This window comes from Nelumbo lutea, chromosome 7 (assembly GCF_056320005.1).
Source record: "Nelumbo lutea isolate HS-2025 chromosome 7, American lotus-T2T, whole genome shotgun sequence".
Lineage (NCBI taxonomy): Eukaryota > Viridiplantae > Streptophyta > Magnoliopsida > Proteales > Nelumbonaceae > Nelumbo > Nelumbo lutea.
Genome location: NC_142690.1, coordinates 35,256,457 through 35,283,904, shown reverse-complemented (window position 1 = coordinate 35,283,904; position 27,448 = coordinate 35,256,457). Strand labels below are relative to the sequence as shown.

Genomic DNA, 27,448 nt, shown 5'->3' with positions numbered 1-27,448 from the left:
AGATAGTAGGTTTTTAAAATCATTTATTTTAAAATTTAAGTTTATATTTCTATTAATATTTTTTGCATTAAAAAAATTTGGCATTTTTTGGAATTTTCTGACTTTTTTTTTTTATTTTTTAGCTCTTTTTTTTGTAATTTTGTGCCTTTCTTAAAAAGGCGCGTGCCTCACCTTGCGCCTTGCGCCTCAAGCGCAAATTGTGCCTTGCGCTTTTAAAACACTGAGCCGGCTAGGGTTTTGGGCAAATAAATGCAGCCTCAATTTCTTGGAAATCTACAGCCAGCTTCTATCTCTCCAAACCTCTACCAACTAGGCAAAAATGATTGTAAGATAATCAGAAACTTATCTCTCCATACACTCTTCCAACCGTAGGGTGTATGGGATTAAGAGAGAAAAAGGAAAAGAGAAGAGTTTCTCTGATACCAAGATGTGATTCAGTCCTGTAAAATCAGAATAGAAATCTGAAAAAAATAAACAGAAATAGAGAAGAGAAGAGAAACAGTGGAAGAGGAAAAAGAAAAGAAGAAAAGAATGAAGAAGGGAGAAGAAGAGGAGAGTTCAATCAGATCTCTCTCTATTCTCCTAATCTGTTTTATTAAACTAATAATTATGGATCAATTACAATCTTGCCTTTAATGGGGCGGCCAGCTATTATACATCACTTAGAAGGAACAAAGTAATGGTTAACAGGTCCATGTGGACAAGGCCCATTAACACTAACATAACATATAAGAGAAAAAGAAACAAGATAAAGCACTTGGGGCCATCCGGCCCAGTTTCTCTACATGTTTAATTATGAATATATTAATATTTTATTACTATGATTTCATTATTATTAATTTAATAATATTTTATTAATTTGCTAATATTATATTAACATGAGGGCTTGGGAAGGGCTTTTTTGTCAAGAGTTCTTTACTTTTTGAGAAACTTTTTAATCTGAATCTCATTCCCAGGGGGGGGACTGGAATGGAATGGAGTTTCCCCATATGGGGAATCCCATTCCTACCAAACAAATGGCTGGAATTGGGATGACCCTTTCCGATTCCGATTCCAGGCACCTATTCTAGGGAACCAAACAGACCCTTTGAAATGTTTCAATGATATAGTGTCAACTAGGGGGTTTAGTAGGGGTGCAACTTGGGTGGGCAGGGTAAAGATTAGAGAAAGAAGAAAAATTGAGCTTAAGTAAGAAACAAGTCAATAAAATACTTTATTTTGGTTTGGATTGTCCTAATTTGTAACCCATCCAGTTCGTGCCCTGTGTGTCTAGATGTGATGGGAAGGTAAACCGTCCTCTAGAATTTGGTTTTCTACTGGGGACTTCCTCATGTATGTCCTCAATGACTAAGGTGTCTAGTGAGGCTTGCCCAATTCAAGGTGCTCGACCCTTACCTGACAAGGGGAAAAATGTTGATGGGGGTTCTTCCCATGATTGTCAGGCCACCAACAAATATCCGTAATCAAGTGGGTCATGCCTGATCTGGGACATTCCTTTATGAGAGAGGTCTTAAGCTTGCAATTACCAAAATAGACCTTCTTTACAGGTAATTATTGTACCCATGGTGTCTTTATGTCTTTTCATTGTTGTACTAGTCTTCCACTGCCATCTGAGGCATTAAAATCTAGTGACAACTCTTCCTACTAGGGTGAGTAGGATTTGTAGTCTCTTGACAAACTACCAGGTTGAAGGCGCCCTTTGGTTGTGTGCTTTGGTTGGTTAGAGGCTTGATCCAGTTGTTGGCTGTTATTTGTCTGTGACATGGCAACCCTTCAAGAACCCTCTATCAACATTTTACCCTCTATTGGGTGGGGGTTGGGCGCCTGGATTTGTGTGAGCCTCACTGGACACCATTAAACAGAACCCCCTGTTGGGAGGGTTATCATTACAAGGTCAAGTTAATGTTATCAAAGCATTGACTAGTAATTTGATGGTTAGACCAATTACATCACTAACTACTTAGCCTATACTCATGATGCAGTCACCTTGGACAGCTAATCATTGACCATGTCAACTAATCAATTAATAATTAGGTAACCACAAAATACATTTTAAGTTTTTATTTGTTTTCTTGTATCTCTAATTTGAAATAATATATAATATGTTTGCATTTTGTTATACTCATTGCTGTTTCTTAAATATTTGTGATGAAATATAATTAGATGATGGTATATAAAATAGAAAAAAAGCATAGAATAAAAGAAGGCAGTGGAGTTCTTTTAAGTTTTCTTTCACTCAGTAGCGTTTTGTTATGGAGTTGCCACAAACAGGAGACACTTCTAACAGTCAATGAACAACTAGTTAACCACAACATACTTTTTAAGTTTTTATTTGTTTTCTTTCATCTCTAATTTGAAATAATATAGAATATGTTTTGCATTTTGTTATATTCATGCTGTTTCTTAAAATATTTGTGATGGGATATGATTAGATGATGGTACATAAAAATGAAAAAAGCATGGAATAAAAGAGGGCAGTGGAGGAATTATTTTAGGATTTCTTTCATTCAGTAGCGTGTCGTTATGGAGTTGCCACAAACAAAAGACATTTTTAATAGTCAAGATTTTTTGGAAAAGAAAGGTTGTGATTCCCTATCTTAGGCTATCAAACCTAACTTTTTCTTTGTTTGCAAAACAAAGACTACAAGCTCAATGTCCAATGTCATTCTTTTCTTGCATAACTTTTGAAATTATATCAATATCTTAATTTTTTTGATCACTTTTGAAGGGCTACACAACAGGGGGTAGCCCATCCCGCAATCCATAACCCCCCCACTCAACCCAAGTGCAGGCAGGATTTGATCCCAAGTCTCCGCTACAACCAGCAGGAGGCCTTACCAACCAGCTGGTTGGCACCTTGCTATCAATATCTTGAATTTGGAACACATCTTTTTTATCAAGAGAACTGACTAGTCATCACTTTGACTAGAGAGGTCAAAATGACTAATCATTTCTTTACTGCATTGGTAAACCTGGAGTACTGGACCAAATGGTACTGCAAATTCCTATATTGCATAGTTATCAAGGTGCCAAGGCAAGCTAGGTGACCATGGGGCGCCTATGTGCCTAGGCAATGGAATTTAAAAATAAGAAGCCGGTGGATTTCTACCCTATCTGAACTAGTTTTTTTGGTTTTTTGTATTCTGCACTTACTTTTGTGCTTGTGTTTCTTGCAGTTTTGCTTGATGAGAACAAGTACTAAAATAAAAGAAGAAATATGAAGAAGAAAAGAAGGGGTGGAACAGTGATTTAAAAGGCGCACCTCATGCACGCCTAGGTGCATAGGCGAGACGCATTTGAGGGTAGGCACCTCGCCTAGGTCCTAGGCGCAGCCCTTTCAAAAGGTGTGCACCTGATGCGCCTTGCGCCTCAGCCCAGGCGTGTGCCTTTTGAAGGTTTACACTTTTTATTTTTTGTGTGAGAACTAAGAATTTAGGACCCTAACATGGACTTGTTTGGGCTTGCCTTGAGGGGTATGGCACAAAGGTGGTTCGTAGAATCAGGAAGGTAATATGTTGTGCATCACATTGGCTACTTTAAGTAATGCAATTGAGGAAAAAAAGAGATTGTGGGTTTTACATGCTTGAAAAGGTTTTATATGTTTGTTTTTATTTTTAAATTCACATTTGAAAATGTTTTACATGTTATGTTTATGTATTTTAATTTTAGATAATAGGTTTTCTAAAACATTTACTTTAAAATTTAAAGTTTATATTTTTTAATATTATCAATTTTTTTTTTTTGATTTGTTTTCCATTTTTTGATTTTTCTGACATGTTTTTTGATCTTTTTAGCATTTTTTTTTTAAATTTTTGTGCCTTTCTTCAAAAAGGCACACACCTCACCTTGCGCCTTAGGTGCAAATTGACCCCTGCACCTTTTTTGTGCATTGCACTTTTTAAACACTAGGGCAGAGCCCCTGTTTCAGACACCGATGATGAGAAAAAAAAGTCAAAAAAATGCAAGAAATTAATAACAAAAGAAGGAGGTGGAGCCCCTGTTTTAGACCCAGAAAAGCTGGTGAAAAAAATACTAAAATAAAAGAAGAATATGAAGAATAAAAGAAGGGGCTGAGCCCCTGTTCCACCTCTGTTTCAGACACCAATAATGAGAAAAAAAAGCTGAAAACACACAAAAAATTTAAGAACAAAAGAAGAGGGCAGAGCCCCTGTTTTATTCCAATAAAATGATTGAAAAAACTTGGGGAAAAATACAAAAAGGAAGAGGAGAAAAATGGGGTGTAACTACTATTTTAAACCAGGAAACAGAGAACAAAATGAAGAAGAAGAAGGAAACTGATTAGCTCACCTTGACTTAGAGGACTATGTGGGAACGATGGAGGGCTGTTCCTCTCCTTTTCCTTGGTTCGATTCTTTTGTCAAAGTGAAACCCTCGAAGATTATTTTGTTTTTACTTTCCATGAAAAAAACATGATAGCATGCAATGGGTTCTATTATAAAAACTAAAACCAACCAATAAAATATTATATATCATATATTATATATTTATTTTTATTTAATAAATATCATATATTGTATTTGTATATGTGTTTCAGTCCCCTAAGCATGCACCTAGCATACTTTTTTCTTGATGTTTGGGCAAGGCACTCTGTGAAAACTGCCTAGTCACCTAGAAGGGCGCCTAGGCGTCGCCTTGACAACTATGCTAAATTGTATTTCTTGTCTCATTTCTTGCACTTTCTTTCCTACATGACCATTAAGATCTGCAATAATAATGCTTCCCAGCTTCCCCAAGTGAAATTTCTTAGACTAGTCTGACCATATTGTCCAAATTTCTTAAGTTTATCCTTTCAGGTGTATTAAAACTAATTATGTCTTCTCTTAAGAGGAGTTTTATTAATATTATTTTGTCTCCTTTGTTTTTGCATCTGTAATTTGATATTTTAAACCTTTATCTGCTATTATTATCTCCATCCTCTTATTGTTTTAGCCTTTCCTGTATACCAAAGTTTTTATTCTTTCATCTCAACTTTTTCTCCATTTTGTCTCTTGTAAACATGCTTTATAGGACATGATAGTTACTCTAATATTCACATATTACAGCTAAATTGTATTTTTAGTCTTAGCATTTAGAGGCTACTGAAAAATATTATTTTTAACCACCCTGTTGCTGTATGTATTTTAATTGGATTGTTCCATGATAATCACCATTATGCCAGATTTTTCAATATTAATTCATCTTTTTATCATTTTATCTACATAATTCCATACTCTCGCTAAAGTTTAAATGTATTTTTGTCTCTTGGACCAAATTCTTTACCCACACTTGTCCATTAAGCTTTAGGAAGTGGGAATCCCTTGCTCATTTATCACAGCTAGGGGTGCAACTAGGTCTGATTGGGTTGGGAATTTGTTAAAATTTCAATGGGCCTGAACCCTAACCTGACCCCAATGCAATTGAAATTCTTCAAATTGGGTAAACTAACTTTCAGCCCTAATCACAGCCCATGGGTGCCCAATGCAGTGCATTGTCATTCAGAGAATGCCCTAGAATTGCAGGAAATGATTCATGATATGAATTCATATCCCTCAAGTTGGGAAATAGATGTCTATCATGCCCAATTTGTCACAAAGATCATTGTGTCACAAGTAGTGAAGTCCCTTTGTAAACACATATGCAAGTTGATCTCTGGAGTATAAGGAGTGCACACCTCTCCATTTTTAAGTTTCTCCCTAATGAAATGCTTGTCCACCTCAATATGCTTTGTTATTGTCACAATAAAGTGACATAGGACTATGAACCACAAATCCTAACTCACCTAGCAGATTCTTTATCCACAGGATCTCTACAACTCCATAAGGCATGGCTCTATACTCAGCCTTCACATTGGATCTGGCCACAACATTTTGCTTCTTACTCCTCGAATTGACCAAGTTACCTCCTAATAGTAAAAACACAGGAGCAGCACCACTGAATACTTAACCAACACTTACTAAGTGATTGAACTCCAGGTTACTTGAGGAAAAAACTGTCCTACACCCTTCAGTGACAAGCCAGACCACTCCCAAGTCTGGACAAAGGCTACTGACCATCAAACCAGACCACATGGCCACAAGATATCAGAGGATTACTGCTGTTACAGCAGAAATTGGTCATTCCTGACCTAATGAGAGTACATCCCTTGTTACAGAAGGATCACACAGTCAACACAGGGGTTTGGAAAATTACTAAACCTCTTCACAACATTCAGCCACCACAATCACAGTGTTTCTTTGGCAAACAACCAAGAAAATACAGGAACAAAAGCACTTGAACTGTTCCAGACCAAGCCGATTAACTGTTCTTGAGTTTCAATCCCAGAAATCAGAGAAAAAGGGAAAGAGGAGTTGATAGATCTGTTCTCAGGCCATAGAGTCCTGCTCTTATACCATAGTAACAGCAAGAAAACTTGAAAAATAGCGAGAAATCAAAGGTGAGAGGATAAGAGGAGAGAAGGTTTGGAGTTAAAAAGGTAGGCTGGCAGCGCCTTTTCTATTATTTATAGTTTCTCTGATACCATAGTAACAGCAAGAAAACTAGAAAAATAGCGAGAAAACAGAGGAGAGAAGATTTGGAGTCAAAAAGGTAGGACTGTAGGATAGGATGGCAGTGCCTTTTCTATTATTTATGGTATGGCGGCTGAACGATAAAAAAAGAATAAAAAGACAAAGGTGCCCCTGTGGCCGGTTAACTGTTATTGAGTTTCAATCCCAGAAATCAGAGAAAAAAGGAAAGAGGAATTGATTGATCTGTTTTCAAACCCTAGATTCCTGCTCTGATACCATATTAGCAGAAAGAGAACTAGAAAAATAAAGAGAAAACAGAGAGAAAAGAGGAGAGAAGATTTGGAGTCAAAAGGGTAGGCTGGCTCCCTGTTTTATTATTTATAGTAGGGCGGCTGAACTATAAAAAGTAAAAGAATAAAAAGACAAAGTGCCCCTTGTAGCATATAAGTCACAAATACAACAGTTTCTTTTAAAGTTTAAGTTTGCATTTTTTGAAATAATATCATTTTTAATTTTATTATTATTATTTTTTAAATTTCTGCCTTGCTTCACAAAGGATGTGCTTTACCTTATGCCTTAGGTGGAAAATGCCCCTTGTGTTTTTAAGACAGTGGGGACACTCATAATTTCCTTTTCTCCTGTAGTATTTGACATAAATTAACAGCTACTACATGATGAAAGCCATTTTTCTACAAAGAATTTCTTAATAACAGAGACAATATTTTATAACATCTTCTATAGGTATATAGTGTAAAGACTCAAAAAATGTGGTCTGTCTTCATAGTATATATGTTTATGTAGAGGTGTGTCTGCATGTCCTTTTCTTTTTGTTTTGTCCAAATCAAACTTGAAAACGTATTGATTTTGACTCCTGTACATGTCCATGCAACACTTCTGCTATGCCTATGCATTTTACTTGCAACTATGCCATTGATTATTTATAGGCTGTACATCTCATGGCTTATGGAACTCCAGGTGTAAGTGTATAATAAAATGTACCTGTTGGGCTAAGGGCTATTACACTTTGTGACCAAGTCCTTCAATAAGTTCAATGGATCATAGTTCTATGTGGTGCCTTCATTCCTACCTTTCTTTTTTATTTTCTCTTTCTTCTATTCTTTGGTTGACATGGGAATTTTGCCTTTTTATAATCTATTAAGCAATCTGTTATGTCCATGGTCCAAGAGGGTGCACATTGTACTGATAGCTTTGTCCGACGTGGTTATTTTGGCCTTTTACCAGATATTGCACCAGTTTGTGAAGGTGCAGTTCAGCACATTGCTTCAAAAAGATTTGAGATTGGGGGTATTGATTTGACAAACTTAATGGCTCAGGAACTCCACAAATCCAATCCAATGGTAAATATCAGCATCTCTGATGTTGAGAGATTGAAAGAACAGTATGCATGCTGTGCCGATGATCAAGCTGCTTATCAGGAGACTGAGAAATCATGCCAGGAAGAGCAGCATACTCTTCCTGACGGCCAGGTTTGATGCTACAAGAGACTATAATTCTCATTGCAAAGTAAAGCTAAATTAGACTATAATTCTTTTTTTTTTGTCAGTAATAGTAAATTTTATTAAAACAGATGTGTAAAGGACAACACTGTTCTCCAAGAACTTTGAGAGAGTAGGAAGAAAAACAACAAACTCTTTAGTTGTGACAGGCTGGCAGCACCATAAAGAATTAATATATGATAATTACAAAACTTCCCTAGGCCCTGTCATTCTCCATTCTAGCTCTAGACATCAAGGTTTAATGTATCGATACAGTACGATACACCAGATAGGGCATACCGGACTTTTAAATAACGTGTTTTTATTTTTATTTTTTAGTTTTTTAAACATGTTCAGGGGAGTTGTTATAAGGCCTGCCTACCCCTTGAAACTGGTCATACTCATACCCTGAAACTCCTTGTATTTTGCGTATCATTGGGTCACCAATACGGTACCTATGGGCCAATATGTTGCGAGATTTTGATCCGTGCTAGAAACCCTACTAAATGAGCCGTTGAGTTTGGAACATAGTTACATCTCCTTTTCATATCTTAAATATATCCAACATATCAGTATCTTGTTCATCTCCTTTTTAGATGCTGCATATAGTTATTGGCTATAATTAAATTTAGTGGTGGCAAATTCTGGCTCAGGTCAGATGGAGCCCGGCTTGGAGGGCTTTAAGTCTTTGCTTAGATATTTGTCCAAATTTCCAGGTTGTGTGGGGCCTGGGTCATAGGTTTGGCTATTTGAACCTCAGCTTTTCCTGGTCTTTATGGTTTATACATATGCAATATATAGACGTTTTTTTTATTTAAATATATAATGCAGCCATAAATAGGACTGTTCCATGGTACCTGTTATTTGTCCTAGATAATAAAGTAAGAAAAAAAATGGATCCGGAGAAAGCAAGGCAGATAGCAGAATGGGTCCAAGCTACACCGCAGAAACCTTGTGTGGATTCTTAGGTTGATCGGTTGTTACAGACGATTCATCAAAAGCTATGTCACTCTGGCAGCTCCCTTAGTTCATTTATTGAAGAAACATTTCTTTGAATGGGATGAAAAGGTAGAGCAAGCATTTCATTCCCTTAAACAATTGGTGACATCTCCTCCCACCTTGGTCCTACCTAATTTTGCCAAGGAATTCATTGTTGAAACAAATGCATTGGGTCATGGATTTGTTTCTGTGTTGATGCAAGGAGGTCAGCCTACAACATATTTCAGTAAGGCCTTGTCTAGACGGGCCCTGTCCAAATCTACTTAAAAAGAGTTAATGGCTGTAGTTGTTTCCATCCAAAAATGGACATACCTCTTGGGCTGAAAGTTTACAGTTTGTACAGACCATCGGAGCATCTGCCATGTTCTGGATCAACGTGTGCTCAGCCGTAGCAGCATTGGGCTTATAAGTTGTTGGGCTATAATTTTCACATAGAGTACACACTCGGTCTAGCTAACATAGTACCTGACAAACTCATGGGTCAGGGATTTACACTTATTGGGAGTTTCTCAACCTAAGTACCCACTATTGGATCAGATAAAGGCTGAGGCCCAACAAGACCCAACTTTCAAACGGATTCGTTATAAGTGGGGACTCGACCCAGCATCTGTCCCAGGATATGCCATGGTTGATTTTTTTTATCAATAACAGGAAAATTTCATTAATATGGAAAAAGATACATTGGAACACCATGAGAGAGATAAATTCTCTTAACTCTCTCCGAGATGACAGCTAATTACACAAGTTACAACACAACCCAGAAAAGTTGATCACTTCTCACCCTTTGCTTTGCTAAAGCATCAACAAAGGAATTTGCACTTCTTTTTACCCACTGCAGCTTAACTTCTAAATTTTGTGTTATCCAATTGAACTTCCTTCTTTCATTAACAAAGTTCCACCAACCAATCTCCTCTTTGTGCTGCCAGCTCACTACTAGCTTTGAATCCTCTTCATTGATTGACCTACTGATGTTCAACACCTTTACTATTGAACTCCTTCCATCACAGCCATGCTTTCATCCTTAATGAATCACACATACATATTGGGCCTGAGTGGAAGGCAATAATTCTTCTCTTCTCATTCTAGAAAGTGCCTCCAATATGTTCAGCACCTTTACCGTCTTCCCACTTTCTTCCTTCGACCTCCTTCCACAAGGAGAGCAATGAACCACCTCTTTCCATTTTCTTCCTAGACTGTCTAGCAAACAACCGCTCTTGTACACCACATAATTGTCTCCCTTCTCTTCCTCCAGTTGACAAAGGTAGAACCGAACAAGCCTTGCACATTTTGTGGGGGATTCAACCTACACCCGAATAGAGAGAAACCATACCCAAATAACAGAAACAAAGGGCAAGAAATTAATAAGTTGTAGCAAGTGTCGCCATATCATAAAATTTGGACACATGTCACTAGCATGTGTCTAATCTTCTCATGTGCAAATGTAATGGGGTGGACGCTAATTCCATCCCGATAGAGCTCGGCTGATTAAACCCAATTATCCAAATAACATTTTTCTAACCCAAAAAACTAACCCTTCCCCTTCTCTTTGGAATAGGAACCTTAATCTTCATCTCCCTTTAGTCTCATTCTCTCCATTCTATTATCCATAATTTTTTGTTCCAAGAAACTTCACCAGCATCCAGCAATCGGTGACATGTTCACCAGTATCCTATTCTTTATATACTCTTCCATCAGTTAGCCCTGTTCTTCTTCTGGCTCACGGCAGTATGGTCCTCTTCCCAGGTATGAGAAAAAAACTGCAGTGGTTAAGCAACCTCAACCGATACAAGAAAAAAGTGAGCATTATTTTCTTATAGTTCTTCCAATGAGGTTATTCTCATGGGTAGTTATGTTCTGTTTTATTTGCTTCCCATATTTTATGTTTTCTTCTGGCCAGACACTCTATATAAGTAATCTCCTCAATTTATTCTCACATTATTTTTTCCATAATAATGATTTTCTTGTGTTATTGCATGGTATCCCAAATATAGGACCTAAAGCTACGATACGGTGGAGGATCCTACAACTGTTCCCATAGTTTTGTGGAGTTCGAGCAAACAGTTTTATCATATGGGGTGTCATTGTATTTTCCCTGGACTTGTTTCCTAAGTACTTCAAACTTAGCAATTTCCCAAGCTTCGTTAGGCAGCTCAACACCTATGTCTCTCTCTCTCTCTCTGCAATATTTTATCTTGGGACACTGATGAGGTTGCTTAACCACCGGTGCTTTTTTCTCATACCTGGGAAGAGGACCACACTGCTGTGAGCCACAGGAAGAATAGGGCTAACCAATAGAGGAGTATGCATAGAATAGGATGCCGTTGAGCACGTCACCAGTGCAATTTCTTGGAACAGGACGTTATGCAGAATAGAAGAACAGGGCTAATCGATGGAGAGTATGGAGAGAATAGGAATACCAGTGAGTACGTCACTGGTTTCTGGTTGCAGGCTGCTAATGAAGTTTCTTGGAACAGGACATTATGGATAATAGAATGGAGAGAATGGGACCGAAGGAAGAAGAAGATTAGGGTTCCTGTTCCAAAAGGAAGGGGAAGGATTAATTTTTTTTTTGGTTAGAAAAATGTTATTTGGGTAATTGGGTTTAATTGGATGAGCTCTAATAGGATGGACTTAACGTTCGTCCCATTACATTTGCATATAAGAAGATTAGACACATGTTAGTGGACATGTGTCCAAATTTTATGATGTGGGTATGGACATGGGTAGGAAGCTATGGGTAGGAGATCCCGACTCACCAAATCCTACTATTCGACTTTGAAGGGTTCAGGAACATCCTGTCCAAACAATGGAGTAAGTTGAAACATTATTTAATTCAGCATCTCTGAGCCTCCTCCTAAACCCCAGGTTCCAAGCAAAGCTTGAACTTGAGCTAGAAGGCAACAAGAAGGAAGACGCAAGCTCATCCTCAAGGTTAGACAGATTAAAAAGAGATGGAAATTGTCCTTCAATGGTGAGTCACCCAACTACACATGTTCCCGGAGTTTAACAAGGTTTGCAGAGCGCATGTTATATCTAATGAAGGGTAAGAACACTAGAAGAATGTCATGGATAGGTTTCTATGAAGCTCTTGTTGCTTTGGTCCATAGCCTAGGATTCTACTCATTAGCCGCAAGCTCATGATTGCTTATAATCACCTTTGCCCATTGTAACAAAGTTGTATTAGTATAATAGTATTTAGACCAGGAAGATGAAAAAAGAAGAGAGAGAGACTAGAAAAAGGGATTGGGTTTAAGAGAAACAGACGGTCCTCTCTTAGAAGTGCAGATTAGAGTCTAATCTCTCTATGAAAGTCAGCCCAACATTATATTAATGAAAAACAAGTGCAAGTACAATAGTGCCCCTGTTTATGTGCTTCATAGCATAGACCTATCTACAACCAACATTTTTCTTACAAGCTGGAAGTGGAACTAATTCCAAAGTACAATTCTGGTGTAAATTTAACATCTCTTCTTCCATAGCTATCCTCCACCCAGGATCAGGTAAGGCCTCCTGCATGGACTCGGGAATAGATATTGTGCAGAGAGATGTAACAAATGCACGGGCTGTGGGTGGTAGAGAATGATAGGAAACAAAGGTAATAATAGGGTGTGCAAAAAAAGTGTACTTACCCTTCCAGAGAGCAATAGGTAGATCAATATTTGAAGGCAAAGGTTCTGACACTGCATCATCAGGATCTACAGACAACAAGACAGATGGTGGTAAAGGCTGAACTGTTGTTCTCTTTCTAAAATAAACTTGCTTAAGGGGTGGTTTGGTAGGAAGAGAGACTGGAACAGGAACCTGAATAGATGAAGGTACATGAATGGGAAGAGGAGGATCATCATGAGTGAACAAGTGAGATGAATCATTGGGGGAAGAAAAATAGGAAATAGACTCATGGAAGGTGACATTTGGGCTGATGAAATGATGGCAAAGCGAAGGTCTGTATAGCATTTGTACCCTTTTGTGTCTTAGAGTAACCCAAGAAAACACATTTAACAGCTTGGGGTTCAAGTTTGTCCCTTTGATAACCGAAGAGATGGAAAAGCTAACACATGCAAAGGCACATTATGTACTAATCATAGCCACTTCAGTACCTTACCTGTTTTGCTCATTCTATCACTTCTGAATTGATGTCTTCACACAAATCTCACCTGCTTTGTTCATTTGATCACTATTGGATTGATACCTTCATTCAGATTCATCACAACTCCCTCTTGGAATGATCCCACTAGAGGGTTTTCACTTCACACATAACTTGCACTGCCAATTATGGTAGTTAGACCCATCACTTAGTAAATAGAGAGTGAAATAGCCCTAGGCCGATTAGGGGAACTAGGGTTTAGTTAGCGAAGAAAACTTCTAGAGCAGTTCGAAAGGAATGAGATGGGGTAGAAAGAATAAGATACCACAAAATTTCCTTCTCTGCTACCATGTAACAGAGTTTTATTAGTATTCAGACAAGGAAGAAGAAAGAGGAGAGGGAGAAGAGAAAGAGGGATTATGGTTAAGAGAAACAGAAGAACCACTCTTAGAAGAGAAGATTAGAGTCTAATCTCTCTAAGAAAGTTGGCCCGACATATATATTAATGAAAAATAAGTTCAAGTACAATAGTGCCCCTGTGTATAACAATTTTAGGACATGGAGCACCTTTATTTTCTTTTGAAAATTACTAGATTACCCTGCCTCCAAAGACTTAACATATAACATCTCTCTCAACACCCACAATTTATCCTTTCATCAAGCAGTCTCCATAACCACTTTCCAAAAGAGCCATATTCCTTTTATGAATGTTCTCCACACCTAGACCACTGAATTTTTTACTTCTGCTTTAAGAGGAAGATTGCACCAGAGGTAGTATTATTGCAAGAAACAAAGCTGGCTGTTTTTGATTTGGACATAAAAGATGAAATTTGGGGAGCCAATAGTGGGGAATGGGCAGAGGTGAATGTGATGGGTTTATCAGGTGGTTTTGTAGTCATCTGGGACCCAAGATGTCTAAGGAAGATCAGAGAAAGGAGTAGATTACTTTCAATATCAATTTGTTTTCAAATGGTGGAAGGGGGTTGGCAGTGGGGTCTCACAAACGTCTATGGTCCTAATGATGAAAGGGGGAGGGTGGAGATGTGGGAGGAGCTGGAAAAGGTAAGACAGGAGTGGGTGGGTCCATAGTGTATAGGAGGTGATTTCAATTCAGTCGGGAGAGTGGGGGAAATGAAGGGGGGAAGGAATTAAAGAGAAAGAGTGGGGATGAGAAGATTGGTGAATTCATCAGGGGGAATGGTTTAATCGATCCACTCTGAGCGGATGTAGATATACTTGGTTGAATGGCCAAAGTCCACCTATTCTGAGAAGATTGGATATGTTCTTGTTATCTTGAGATTGGGAGGAGCATTTGCTTAATCTGATACAGAAAGCTTTGCCTTTTTGTTGTCTAATCACAAGATAGTCGTGCTTAGACAATTTGTAATGTTTTCTGGTCCAAAACCATTCAAGTTTGAAAACATGTTACTTGATCACCCAAATTTCTTAGAGTGGGTGGAAGAGAAGTGGGATAAGATACAAGGGTCTGCAGGCTTTACACTGGTTAGGAGGCTCCAATTGCTGAAAGGGGAAAGCAAGAGCTGGAGTTCAACAATATTTGGGGATACAGGGAGAAACAAGTTGGAGGAGGAACTGTTACCCGGGAGAAGAGGATGGAAAGGGACTGGATTGTGAAATAAAGAGAATAATTTACAGAGAAGAGGAGAAATGGAGACGGAAATCAAGATTGATGTGGCTGAAAGCAGGTGATAAAAACACTGCCTTCTTTCATGCCTACACTAATGCTAGGAGGAGTTTTGTCTCTAGAATCCAGGTGGGGGAGGAGATGGTAGAGGGATTGGGATGAAATTCAAAGCAATGTGGTAAGTTTTTACAAGGATTTAGTTTCTTCAAGAGTTTAGAGTTGGATGGCCCTTGGGGAGATGGCCCCCAAGAAGGTGAGTGATGTCTCAACAACTTGGCTTGAGAGAGATTTTGATTTGGGGGAAATTAAGGAGGCTTTAAGAGGAATAAATGGGGATAAGGCTCTGGATCCAGATGGATTTAATTTCTCATTTATAAAGACATGTTGGAATATGCTATAGAATGAGTTTGATCAGATCTTCAAAGAGTTCCATAGAGAAAAATCTCTAGAGAAAATGGCTAGTGCTATATTCGTATAATTGATCCCAAAGAAGGATGGCACAGTAGAGCTGAAGGATTTCAGGCCAATCAGCTTGATTAGAAGCACTTACAAATTTTTAGCCAAGGTTCTGTCAAAAAGACCGAGGAAAGTGCTTCATGAGGTGGTGGGGGAATCTGAGATGGCTTTTGTGGAAGGTAGGTAACCAACCCCTCAAAGATCTTTTCCCCTCTTTCTATTCTCTCTCCCTTTACAAAAATGAGCCAATCTCAAAGTTTGTCCCCAGTCCGATACTTCCTTTGTCTTTAAATTGGGACTTTGGCTTTCGTAGGGGATTAAGAGATGATGAATTGATTTGTGTTTCTGAGTTGCTTCAGTTACTTGAGTCGGTTTGTTTGGACCCCACTAAATCTGATCAAAGAGTTTGGACCCCTCTTCAGAAAGGGGCCTTTACTTGTGCTTCCTTTCTAAAATGCTTCATTGCCAGCCCTAACCTCCGGGTGTTCCCTGTCAAAGAAGTTTGGGTATGACCTATTCCCCCAAATTTGCTGTTTTTTGCTGGGAAGTTTTCTATGAGTGAATCAGCACTTTGGAAAACCTGCAAAAGAAGAGTCCTTATCTTTGCCTCTTCCTCTAATTGGTGCTTCCTGTGTAAGGCTCAGAATGAGAACTGTTACCATCTACTAATTTCTTGCTTTTTTGCTGCAGCCTTATGGAGTTGGAGCTTTAGTTTATTTGGATGTAGGTGGAACCCGCCGCTTGATACAAGTATGCTGTTTAATCCATCTACCTTTGGGTGGCACACGAGAAGAGGTAAAATTATGTGGAAATCTATTAGGGCAGCTATATTATGAACTGTTTGGGAGGAAAGGAATTCTAGAACCTTCCTAGAGAAGGAAAGAAGTTTTGCTGAAGTGAAAGATTGTATTTTAACTAGAGTAATCCATTGGCTCATGACATTGGCCCTATTTGCTGAATTCTCCTTCGATGATCTTTGGAGGAATTGGCTAAAAGTGGCTAATACCTCCACTAGGAAGAATAGAAGTGAGGTACAGTGGGAACCTTCTCCAGAAGGTGTCATTAAATTGAACTTTGATGGGAGTATCCAAGGCAACCTTGTTCCTTCGGGTGTAGGGGATGTGCTAAGGAATAAGAACAGCAACATTATTTCCTTATTCTCAGACTGGTGGGAGGGGGAGACTCTACAAGAGCCGAGGTACTAGTTGCTGTTCAAGGGATCCAGGTTGCCAACCAGCTTGGGGTGGAACATCTTCTAATTGAAGGAGACTCTCTGGTGGTAGTAGGGTGGCTGTCAAACCTGAACACTGCCATTTGGGGCTATAGAAACCACCTCAAAAAGTGAAGCGGCTAACCAGTAATATGAGAGTATGTTAAATGGGTAAGCAGGTCGGCAAATACTGTCGCTGATTCCTTGGCCAAGCAAGGGGTATCCAGGGAAGGTCTTTTTTGGGCTGCTTTGTAACTTGTTCTCGTAAGTCTGGAAACTTGTAGGAGCAAAGAAAACAAAGGTGAATGGTGCAAGTAATTTAACAATGTGTTCAATGAAGGACAGATTTTCAAGAAAGATAGCATTTTGAGATATGCAAAGATGACAAACTTTAGGATTATAATATAGAAAGCCATTGTGTTCTGAACTGTACACCATAAAGGCACATATAGCTGATTGAGCAGTAAGCTTAGTGTGCTCGTGGGGAGGGGGATGCACAAAACAAATACCCTAGAGATACACATATCGAGAGTTTTGTGTTAATTGAAGGGTACATAGGAAAAGGTACCCTCTTTGGAAAGCATGGTCATAGGACACTCGAAGCATATACAGATGCAGACTGGGTAGGATGTATTGATGATAGGAGGTCTACATCTGGGTATCATACTATGGTTGTTGGAAATTTGGTTTCTTGGAGGAGCTAGAAACTGTCAGTGGTGGTTAGGTCTTCAGTTGAGGTATAATGTAGAGCCACGGCACATGGTGTATTTGAACTTTTATGGTTACAGTCTCTGATGGAGGAGGTGGTTGTTGAATATGACAAGCCCTTGATGCTGTGTTGTGTCAATCAGGTGGCCATTAACATAGAACATAGTTCTATCCAACATGACTGGATGAAGCATATTGAGGTGGACAAACACTTTATTAGAGAGAGAGTGGCAACTGGAGAAGTTTGCCTACAGTTCGTTGCATCTAAAGAGCAACTGGTTGACGTACATACCAAGGGAGTCCCTAAAGCTAAATTGCAGCAGTATGTATGCAAGCTGGGCATGATTGATATCTATGATTAGCTTGAGGGGGACAGTATTCTCACCAGCCTCTCACAAAGGTCTTGTTCAATAATTCCTTTTCCTTTTTAGATATTGGATCAAGATGAATCTAGTATCTCTCCTCCACTTTACTGTCATAACTTTCTTCCTCTTCCCTTGTTTCTGGAACTGAACTTCTCCTATCTTTCTTGTCAACTAGAACTTTCTTAGTTCTTGCTTATTCCTCACCAATTTGACCCAATCCAAATCAGTTTCAATCACTCTGTTGCTGTTAGTTATCCTGGCCTCACTTTCTTTTGTCCTTCTCTTTGATCGGTTCCCAAACCAGTTCTCACCTCCTTTATTTCCTGGAACCTAACAGCCACATCCCTGCCTTTCTCTTGAGAACATCCCCCACTCCCCTTCTCTTCCGTGCCTTCTTTGGCTAGGAAAGAGTTTCTGTTCACAGTCTCCTTTCTCGACAAGACTTCCCTCAGTTCCTTGCTATCTTCAAACCCCAACATAGCAGTAAAGTAACTAAAATGCCATTGCTCGAAATATATGAAAAAAATACCCCATTACAACTTACTGAACATAGGGTTTTTGGTACATTGCTACCAAATGCCACTCTTCTTTTGTTGAATGTTGCACAGCTTTTCCTTTTGGAACTTTCGTAGCCAAACAATGTTTCCCAGCACCAGTACTAAAGTCTAAAACCCACTTTTGGCATCATAAATAACATGTAAAATATGCATGTGTTCACACATGCATAATAGGCATCCAATGATTACCTATATATGAACATATTGATAAATATACGTGAGATATGTATTTATAGGCACATGTAGTCGTGCTTAAACAAATAACTTGCATAAACCTAACTACCCATGTGGGTTCGGGGAGTGAATTGTATATGTTTGCTTAGTGGCTTCAAAGAAGAAGAAGAAGAAGAAGAAGAAGAAGAAGAAGAAGAAGAAGCTAAACCCTATCAGTCGACCATAATATGAATTAGCCTCTGATTAGTTGTACAAAGACTAAACTGCCCCCACTTAAGTATGGACAGGAAGTCTCTATTAAAACTGCCACATAAGCACATAACTTAACAGAAATAAAATGACTAATCTACCATTATTTGGCTAGCTCTAATACTCCCCCTCGTATAATCCTAGCTTGCTACATATTTAGTTCACTCTCCCTGAGCTTAAGCCTTTTGTAAACAAATATGACCATTGATCACCTGAGCCCACATGTTCTATGCTTATCTTTCCAGTAAGGACCTTCTCCCTCATAAAGTGGCAATCAATCTCTATGTGCTTTGTTCTCATGAAAAACAGGGTTAGATGAGATGTAGAGTGCAGCTTGGTTGTCACAGTACAGTTTCATATGTTTATCCATGGAGAACCCGATTTCTTGTAGGAGATTCCCCAGCCATACTAATTCACATGTAATGTGTGCCATGGCTCTGTATTCGGCTTCAACACTTCTCCTTGCCACAACCATTTGCTTCTTACTCTTCCATGTCACAAGATTTCCTCCAAAAAATGTGCAGTAGCCTGTAGTAGATCTTCTATCATACACAAGTCTTCCTCCTGATTTGTACAATAACCCATGGCCTGGAGCTCCCCTTAGGTACCTTACAAATTACAGTTCTAAGAATTGCATCCCAGTGAGGTATTTGAGGGTTCTGCATAAACTCACTCACCACACTGACTGCAATGGAGATGTCTGGTCTCGTGATAGTCAAATAGTTCAGCTTCCCCATTAACCGTCTATATCTTCCAGGATCATCAAATATTTCCCCTGTACCACTGCTCAACTTAGCTTTTGGCTCCATGGGAGTTTCAACTGGTTTTGCACCTAACAGTCTTGTTTCATCCGGCAAATCAAGAACATATTTTCTTTGGCACAGGTTTACACTTTGTTTTGATCTGGCAACTTCTATACCCAAGAAATACCTCAACGTCCCAAAATCTTTTGTTTAAAAATGGTTTTGCAGAAAGACCTTTAGTTTATCAATCGCTAATTTGTCACTGCCAGTTATGACAATATCATCCACATAGACCACTAATAAAATCTTTCTGGCTTCTGAATCATAGCTAAATACTGAGTGGTCAACCTGACATTGTTTCATACAAAAATTCTTCACCATTTCACTAAACTTCCCAAACCAAGCATGAGGCAATTGTTTCAACCCATAAATTGCCTTTTTCAATTTGCACACCTCACCTTCCTCCCCCTGAGCAACAAACCCAAGTGGTTGCTCCATGTATACCTCCTCCACAAGGTCACCATGAAGGAAGGCATTTTTAGTGTCAAGTTGAAACAAGGGCCAATCATACATAACTGCCAGGGAAATTAAGACACGGACAAAGTCAATCTTAGCCACTAGAGAGGTCTCTATATAGTCCACCCCATACAACTGTGAATAACCTTTAGCAACAAGTCTGGCCTTCAGACGCTCCACACTACCATCTGATAAGTATTTAACAGTATACACCCATTTACAACATACAACATGCTTACCGAGAGGAAGAGTAGTGAACTCCCACTTTTGAATATGCTGAAGGGCAAAGAGTTCCTCCTCCATTGCCTGCTACCACCCAGGTGAGGTAAGAACCTCTTGGACATTCTTAGGTATAGAAATAGATGACAACAGTGAAACAAACTGGCGATGTGAAGCGGAAAGGCGAGAGACTGAAACAAAATTGGAAATGGGATGGAGGGTACAACTACGTTTACCTTTCCTTAAAGCAATGGGAAGATCAAGTCTTGAAGGTTCTGGGATAGGAGCAACAACAGGATCCGTAGACAAGGTAGAAGCTGGAGGAGGAGCCGATGTCTGTTGATGAGTATACACGTGCCGGATCGGTGATCGTTTAGTAGGGATCTGCATTGGAGGAGGTGAAGGGTCAACCCCAATTGGAACAACCGGAATAGGATCACAGACTGGAAGAGGAAAATGAAGCAAAGGTGGAGATACCAATACTTCAGGTCCCGAGAAGAAGGGGACATACTTAAAGAGGTGACATCAGGACAGACATAACACTTTCGAGTAATGGGATTGTAACACTTATACCTTTTATGAGTCCAAGAGTAGCCAAGAAATACACACTTAATAGAGCATGCATCCAGCTTGTCTATCCCATGACTCAGATTGTGAACAAAGCATACACAACCAAAGACGTAGGGTGTTATTGGAAAGAGAGACAAGGTGGGTAACAAAATAGAAAAGGGAGACTGACCATGAAGAATGAAGGAGGGCATCCGATTAATAAGGAAACAAGCAGTAAGTACAACATCACTCCAAAATCGTTTAGGAACACTCATATGATGAAGAATAGACCGAGCAGTTTCAAGGAGATGATGGTTCTTTCGTTCAGCCACCCCATTTTGCTGAGGAGTGGATGCACATGAAATTTGATGAATGATGCCATGTTGTTATAAATACTGTTGAAAGGAAGTAAGAAAGTATTCACGATTGTTATCTGAACGAAGAACTTTGATTGGAACACCAAATTGTGTACGTATTCAGCATGGAATTTTTGAAAAATGGAAAATAATTCACTCATTTCTTTCATTAAATAAATCCATGTCATCCTTGAACAATCATCAATAAAAGTGACAAAATACTTGAAACCATTATAGGACTCTATTTTAATCGGACCCCAAACATCTGAATGAACCAAAGCAAAAAGACTCAACATATGACTATCAACTCTAGGACTGAAGGGAACCCGACGATGTTTCCCATACTGATACGGCTCACACTGTAAAGACGACAAATGACTTAAAGACGGAACTTGTATCTTGAGAGCCTTGGGAGATGGATGTCCTAGTCGACAATGCCATTGTAGAGGAGTGAGTGAAGTATGAAGTGCAGCTGACGATCCACCACTGTCAAGGTAATACAATCCACTGGCCTCATGCCCCCACCAATCTTCTTCCCCGTCTTGAGATCCTGAAAAACACAAAAGGAAGGGAAAAATGTAATAGAGCAATTAAGAGCCTTAGTTAATTTACTAACATGCATAAGATTGAATGGAAATTTAGGTACATATAGAACATATGGTAAAGAAAGAGAAGTCGTGTCAACATTACCAACACCATAGGTGGGAGAAGAGGAACTGTTGGCAAGGGTTACAGTTTGAGATGTGGAAGTTTCAAAGAGGGAAGAGAACACACATGGAGTCCCGGTCATGTGATCAGAGGCTCCAGAGTCAATAATCCAGGGAGAGGGTTTGGATGCCAGATAAGCTATACCTGAGTGTGCAAGGGTGGCTGTAGTATGTTGTGAAGTAGCCTGAAGGAACCTCTCATACTCATCGCACGGTACACTCACCATCTCCTTCCCCAGAAACAGATGTAGATGTGGAAGGTGTTAGATCTGCCTGTTGGTTATCACTGACCTCAACCCCACCGGCTACTACATGATTAGCCCATGTAGAAGGAGGGCTATGGAGATCATAATAGAAATTCACCGAATGTCTGTCCCTGCCACAATGGGTACACTTCCTTATAGAGTTACTTTTTCCTTTACCACAGCCAAATATGGAACCATCATGACTTCCTCGGGAGGCATGTCCTCCCCCTCTAGTACCACATCCACCTCCTCTGGCTATCACAAATGCTAATCTGTCAGACGGTGTGGGATTCTCTGTAGATCCCAAACAAATCCTGCGAATCCATGCAAAAACTTCCTCAAGTGTAGGAAGAGTAGAGCCTCCCAATATTTGGGCCCTAACTGGTTTATACTCTGATTTCAACCCCACTAAGAACCTAGTGACATCTAGTTGTTCCCACTGTTGTTGTTGAACCTTAACATCTGGAGTGTGGGGATGATAGACATTGATTTCATTTCTGAGGGTTTTCATACTGGCATAGTACACTTCTATGGTTTTATTCCTTTGCTGCATATCGAAATACTCCTGATAGAGATGAAATACCCTTGTAGTATTATCCTGCCCAGAATAAAGCTTCTTGGCATGTGCCCATATGTCCTTAGCTATATCTAAGAACACAAAGTTGGCACTTATTTTGGGTTCCATACTATTCCATAGCCATGTCATGATTTGGGCATCTTCCTGTTCCTAGTCATCAAACCCTAGAGAGTCAGCTGATGGTTTATCTTCATTCACGTGTTTCACTTTCCTCTTTACCTTGAGGAAAACTTCCACTGACTTGGCCCATGACACATAATTCTCACCATTAAGTTTAATGGAAGTCATCTGCACATCCAAATAGTTGGAGGGGATCATCACACTCGGTTATTGATCACTAGAACCATCTCCCGTTGCTGCCATTATGTCCCCCCACTGCTATCTCTAATGCTGAACTCTCAGTGACCAACCAAATACTACAGCAGCCAAGGAAACACTACAGCAATCTCTAAACTCAGATGATAGGTTCACAACAAGTCAAAATCAATCACCACTGTGCACAAACCACCATTCAGATTTAGAACAAAAGGTAAACCAGCACTCAGACAACACCAATAAGGCAGAAAGTTGATGTAGGCAATTCAGCCATTCCTTCCAGCCCAAAGAAAAAAACACAACTTTTGTTCTTATTCACACCATTACTGATTACACAGCCATAAATCACCACTACAGTAATTCAGCAATTCACTAACCACATACAAGCCCTCTTGAGGCTGCTCAATAAAGGGTGAGCGTCACAAGCATCACCGCACAACCATATCTGTCCCACATGGTACAGGTCTGTCTGACCTTTTTTTCAGAGGTCACTACCAGTCCAAAGACATGAACTACTACCACTGCCGTAACCCTTACACCATTTGGTCACTGTAAACACAGCCTGTTCTTGGACCTTTTGCCAAGAACCAAGGCTACAAATAACCTAGTTCTTTAGGTTCTGATCAGTCCGAGCAGATTTTTGAGGGTTTTCCAACCCAGAAACACCAACAGCACAAAAAAAAGGATAACCAACCTTGATGGAGAGCTTCAGTCGACGATCCACTTATTTCTGGAGTTATTCTCTTTGAAAGGCAATCAAGTTCTGAGCAGAGAAAGAGAGGCCGAAGTGTTCTCAGACCTAGGTTGAGTCTGTGTTCTCCATTTGCAGTCGAGAAAGAAGAACAAGGAAGTCATGAACAGAGAGGAGCAGTAGTCGAACACATTGATTCAAATTTTAGGTCTTGAAAAAGGCAGAGTATAATTTATATTGCAGTATTGCCGCGAAAAGTGTATTGCATGTACAATTGTGACCAAGTACAATAGGATTCTATAGAGCACTATAGTTTCTTTTGGCCAACCCCAGCTAATGTACTTTGCTTTGCTGGTAGAACATGACAAATTAGCAGCCTGACTAAATGCTAGGTTTTAGTTATATAAATTAATAAAAGGCTAGACAAATATGACTACAAGCAAATTTCACGAACTGCCAATGGTAGGTACCACCTAGGACAAGCCCTTGATTGAAACTTATTGTTAGGAAATGATACTGATAATTATATTCATCAGATTCCTTTAGGATGCCCCAGAAAGTAATTGTCAAATTAATTGCAAATGCCCAAGAGATTGGATAGGCTGTGATCGTCCATTTAACTTAAAGATCTCCACTTGGATCCTTCAGCAAGTTTGAGGCAAGGTCAATCACATGGCATCCATCAGAAGTATTACTTTGCCAATGATGGACCACTACACTAACACACTACACATGATTGCTTTATATTTTCCTTTTATACATATCATAATGTTTTGTTATACTTATAAGTGTAGAACTTTTTTTTTGGATGCATTAAAGGTTTATCCTTGCAAATATGGTTTTTAGGTTCTAACCATCAAAAGAGAAAGGTATACTGTTGGTGAGGCTTTGTTTCAACCATCTATACTTGGTTTGGAGGAGCATGGGATTGTTGAGCAGCTTGTTCGTAGTATCTCAAGTGTGTCATCTGAGAATCACCGCCAGCTATTGGAAAATACTGTACTTTGTGGTGGCACTGCATCTATGATTGGTATATTTTTCTTTCACTTGAGGCCCTCTTATTATATCGTCTAAAAGGAGAAGTCTGCAGTCTGCTTCACAGGGTTAATGCAAATACAATCCTGTTTGTTTTCGTTAGTCAATTGGTTGGTTGATGATTAAAGCCTCATCCCAACTATATTCGGTTTTGCTTCACAAGTCCCTTGATTCACTTTGTAGGTAGCATATTTAGAACTAAAAGTTATTCTTCATAGCGATCCAAATCCTTTTCAGCTTTCATCTTATCCTTTTTGATCTTGTGCACTGGTTAAAATACAGGAAAAACTAAAGCTATGGTTTTAATAATAAGGGTAAAATACAAAAACCTCCTGAGGTTTCTGACAATCATAAAAACATCCCCTGAGATTTCATTTTCACAAAACCTCCCCTGAAGTATTGAAAAAACCTGCAGTTACCTCCCTTTACTTATTGTCTTGGGTGGAAAACATTGACCAAATGCATTAGTTTTTCAAAAGTGCCTATTTTACCCTTGTATTTATCAACTTAGATGGAAATTTATTAAAATACCCCCAGATATATATTTTTTACTTTTAATTAAAAAATTCCCCAAAAGAGTAAGTAATTTTACTCTATAAAAAGTTAGGTCTAGTTTAGTCTAGAAGGGTAAGTCTGACATTTTGAATTATATTGAAAGATGCCCTAATAAGTTGTAAGGGTAGTTTTGTAACTTTAAAGTCTCCATTACTGGGACAAAGATGGGAGGTAACTGCAGGTTCTTGTGAAACTACAGGGGGGGTTTTTATATTTTACCCTAATAATAAATGGGAAGAAAATCGTAACTCTACTAAGGCCCTGTTCGCTTTTCGGTAAGTTATTTACCCGGGTAAGTTTTTCCTGGGAAACACTTATCCGGGTAAGTGCATTTACCCATGTTCTTTTATTTACTAGGTAAATAAGGTAATGGCCATTTTATCCTTAAAAATCCATTATTAAAAGGGGCATTTTTGTCTCATTCAAGTGTGGGCAACTTTCCCCCTAGGTGGGAAAGTTATTTACCCACCTAGGAGATGGGTATCATTTACCCGGGTAAGTGATACCCAGGAAAATAAACTTTCCCTGGTCCCCACATAAATATGAAAAATGAACATGGGATTATTGGTTTGTGGTAACCAAAATCCCATTGACCAACTTTCCCCCTCTCAAAATCCAAAAAAAGAACACCCCCTAAATGTTAAAAGAACAGTTGATTTCTTTTGGACATTGTTACATGGTATGAGAGTTTGAGACCAACGTATGTATGCCAACTCTTAAGACAAATTCAGCTAAGTTTTTGTCATAATGCAGCTTAAGGGTGAGATACCCAATAGAAAAATGTAGGTTACAATGCTCATGAACTTCATTTGACAAGGAGTTGCACTTTTAGAACTGCTTATGTGGGGTTTGATTTTTGCAGGATTTGAAGAGAGGTTCCAAAAAGAATCTAACTTATGCTCATCAGCCATCCGTCCTTCTCTTGTCAAGGTAGTTATTTATTATATCTATGTGATGATAAAATTCCATGTTTAAACTTTTCTACAAGCCATATATGTGTAGACTCTTAGCTGTTGAACCAATTGGTGCCTGTTACATACGTTTCTGATATATTTAATTGATTTGTTTCTCCTTATGTTTCTTGGGTTTGTGCCCTGTCTTTTAAGGTGGGCCTTGATTCAAGAGCCTGGTCTGATGGACATTAAGGCCTAAGGGTGCAGCCTGGGCGGGCCTGGGTTGGGTATTTGTTAAAATTTGAAGGGTGCCCAGCGCAAGGCCCTGGGCCCAATGCAGTTGAAATTCTTGAAAGCAGGTTACGAGGTTTGCACCCCCCAATGGGCATCAGTTCTGCAATCTTGGGGTGTAAAGAGATGGATTATACATCTTTAACCGTGCAATAATTTTGCTATAATATCTGATTTTTTTTTCTTTTGATAGCCCCCTGAATATATGCCAGAGAACTTGACCAAGAACTCAGCGTGGATGGGAGGTGCCATACTTGCCAAAGTTGTCTTCCCACAAAACCAGCATGTGACCAAAGCAGACTATGATGAAACTGGACCATCAATTGTCCACCGGAAATGCTTCTGAAACTATCCTAGTGCATGCTTAGAAGTCTGCCTTGGGTCCATGCCATCTAGCTGTACGCCTGTACCATTAACCAGCAGGTACATTACTAGAAGACCGCGCAAGATATCATCAACCTGAAGAATGAAGATTGTTTTTGTGGGTGCAAGCTGTTGTAAACGATCCCTGTTACTAATATACAAGAGTGAATTTGTACAACAGTATGCTGTGGAGTGATTGGTTTCAACACGAGACTTTTTTAGGTGAAAATATAATAGGATAATGGTATTGAACCTTTCTCATGGTTCTCTTCTGGATGAAACTTGATTTTGGTTGGAATGTTTAATCAGATGTATGCTCAATTTATCAACTTGATTTTGGTTGGAAGATCAAGGTATAACTTCAATGGGTGATAACTTAAAAGGATCCCTATTCTTTTTGTCCATTGAGAGGACCATGAGAAAGGTTCAAAATATTGCAACATATTGGTCCTTCACTCCTGGGCCGATATGTATTGTTTCTGAGGCTTGATGGAATGCGGCGTGGGTGAAATTGGTGATACGTTATTTCATTCCATCCGGGTCATCTGATACATACAGATCTTACAATAATGACCTCTTCCTTGTTTTCCTTGTTATTGGTTGCGAGTGTAACATTAATGGATGAATCTTGATTAATCTCATCATCTTTCTTTCACACAAATTCAACAACCATTTCATATGTAATTAATTCCTTATGCAAGAATTGTAATCTTTGCCAAATTTCATACGCAGATATACTTGGAAGTGATTTTGCCAATTTCTTCTTGGCTCAAACTTCTCTTTAAGAGGTTTATTTGCCTTTTTCTCTAGTAGATGGAATTTTCTCTATACTTTCCCAAAGATTGTACTCCATGGAGATGAGGTTAATTCTCATCCTAGCCTTCCAGTAGGTAAAATCAATACCATCAAAGATAGGAGATAGGAATATAGAGTATCTTGAAAAA

General features: G+C 39.1%; 1 protein-coding gene across 2 annotated transcripts in view; it reads left to right on the top strand.

The window, feature by feature from the left end:
* The window catches only part of ARP7 (actin-related protein 7), a 58,230-nt gene extending 31,341 nt beyond the window's left edge, over window positions 1–26,889 (top strand). Inside the window, exons 4-7 of one of the 2 annotated variants that reach the window (XM_088954969.1) lie at window positions 7,749–7,993; window positions 24,214–24,397; window positions 25,820–25,887; window positions 26,335–26,889. In XM_088954969.1, the coding sequence (XP_088811095.1) occupies window positions 7,749–7,993; window positions 24,214–24,397; window positions 25,820–25,887; window positions 26,335–26,487 (650 nt within the window). In that variant the 3' untranslated portion in view covers window positions 26,488–26,889. The remainder of the gene's footprint in view (window positions 1–7,748; window positions 7,994–24,213; window positions 24,398–25,819; window positions 25,888–26,334) is intronic. The other variant, XM_088954970.1, reaches the window with a different exon arrangement.
* Window positions 26,890–27,448: the final 559 nt, after the last annotated feature.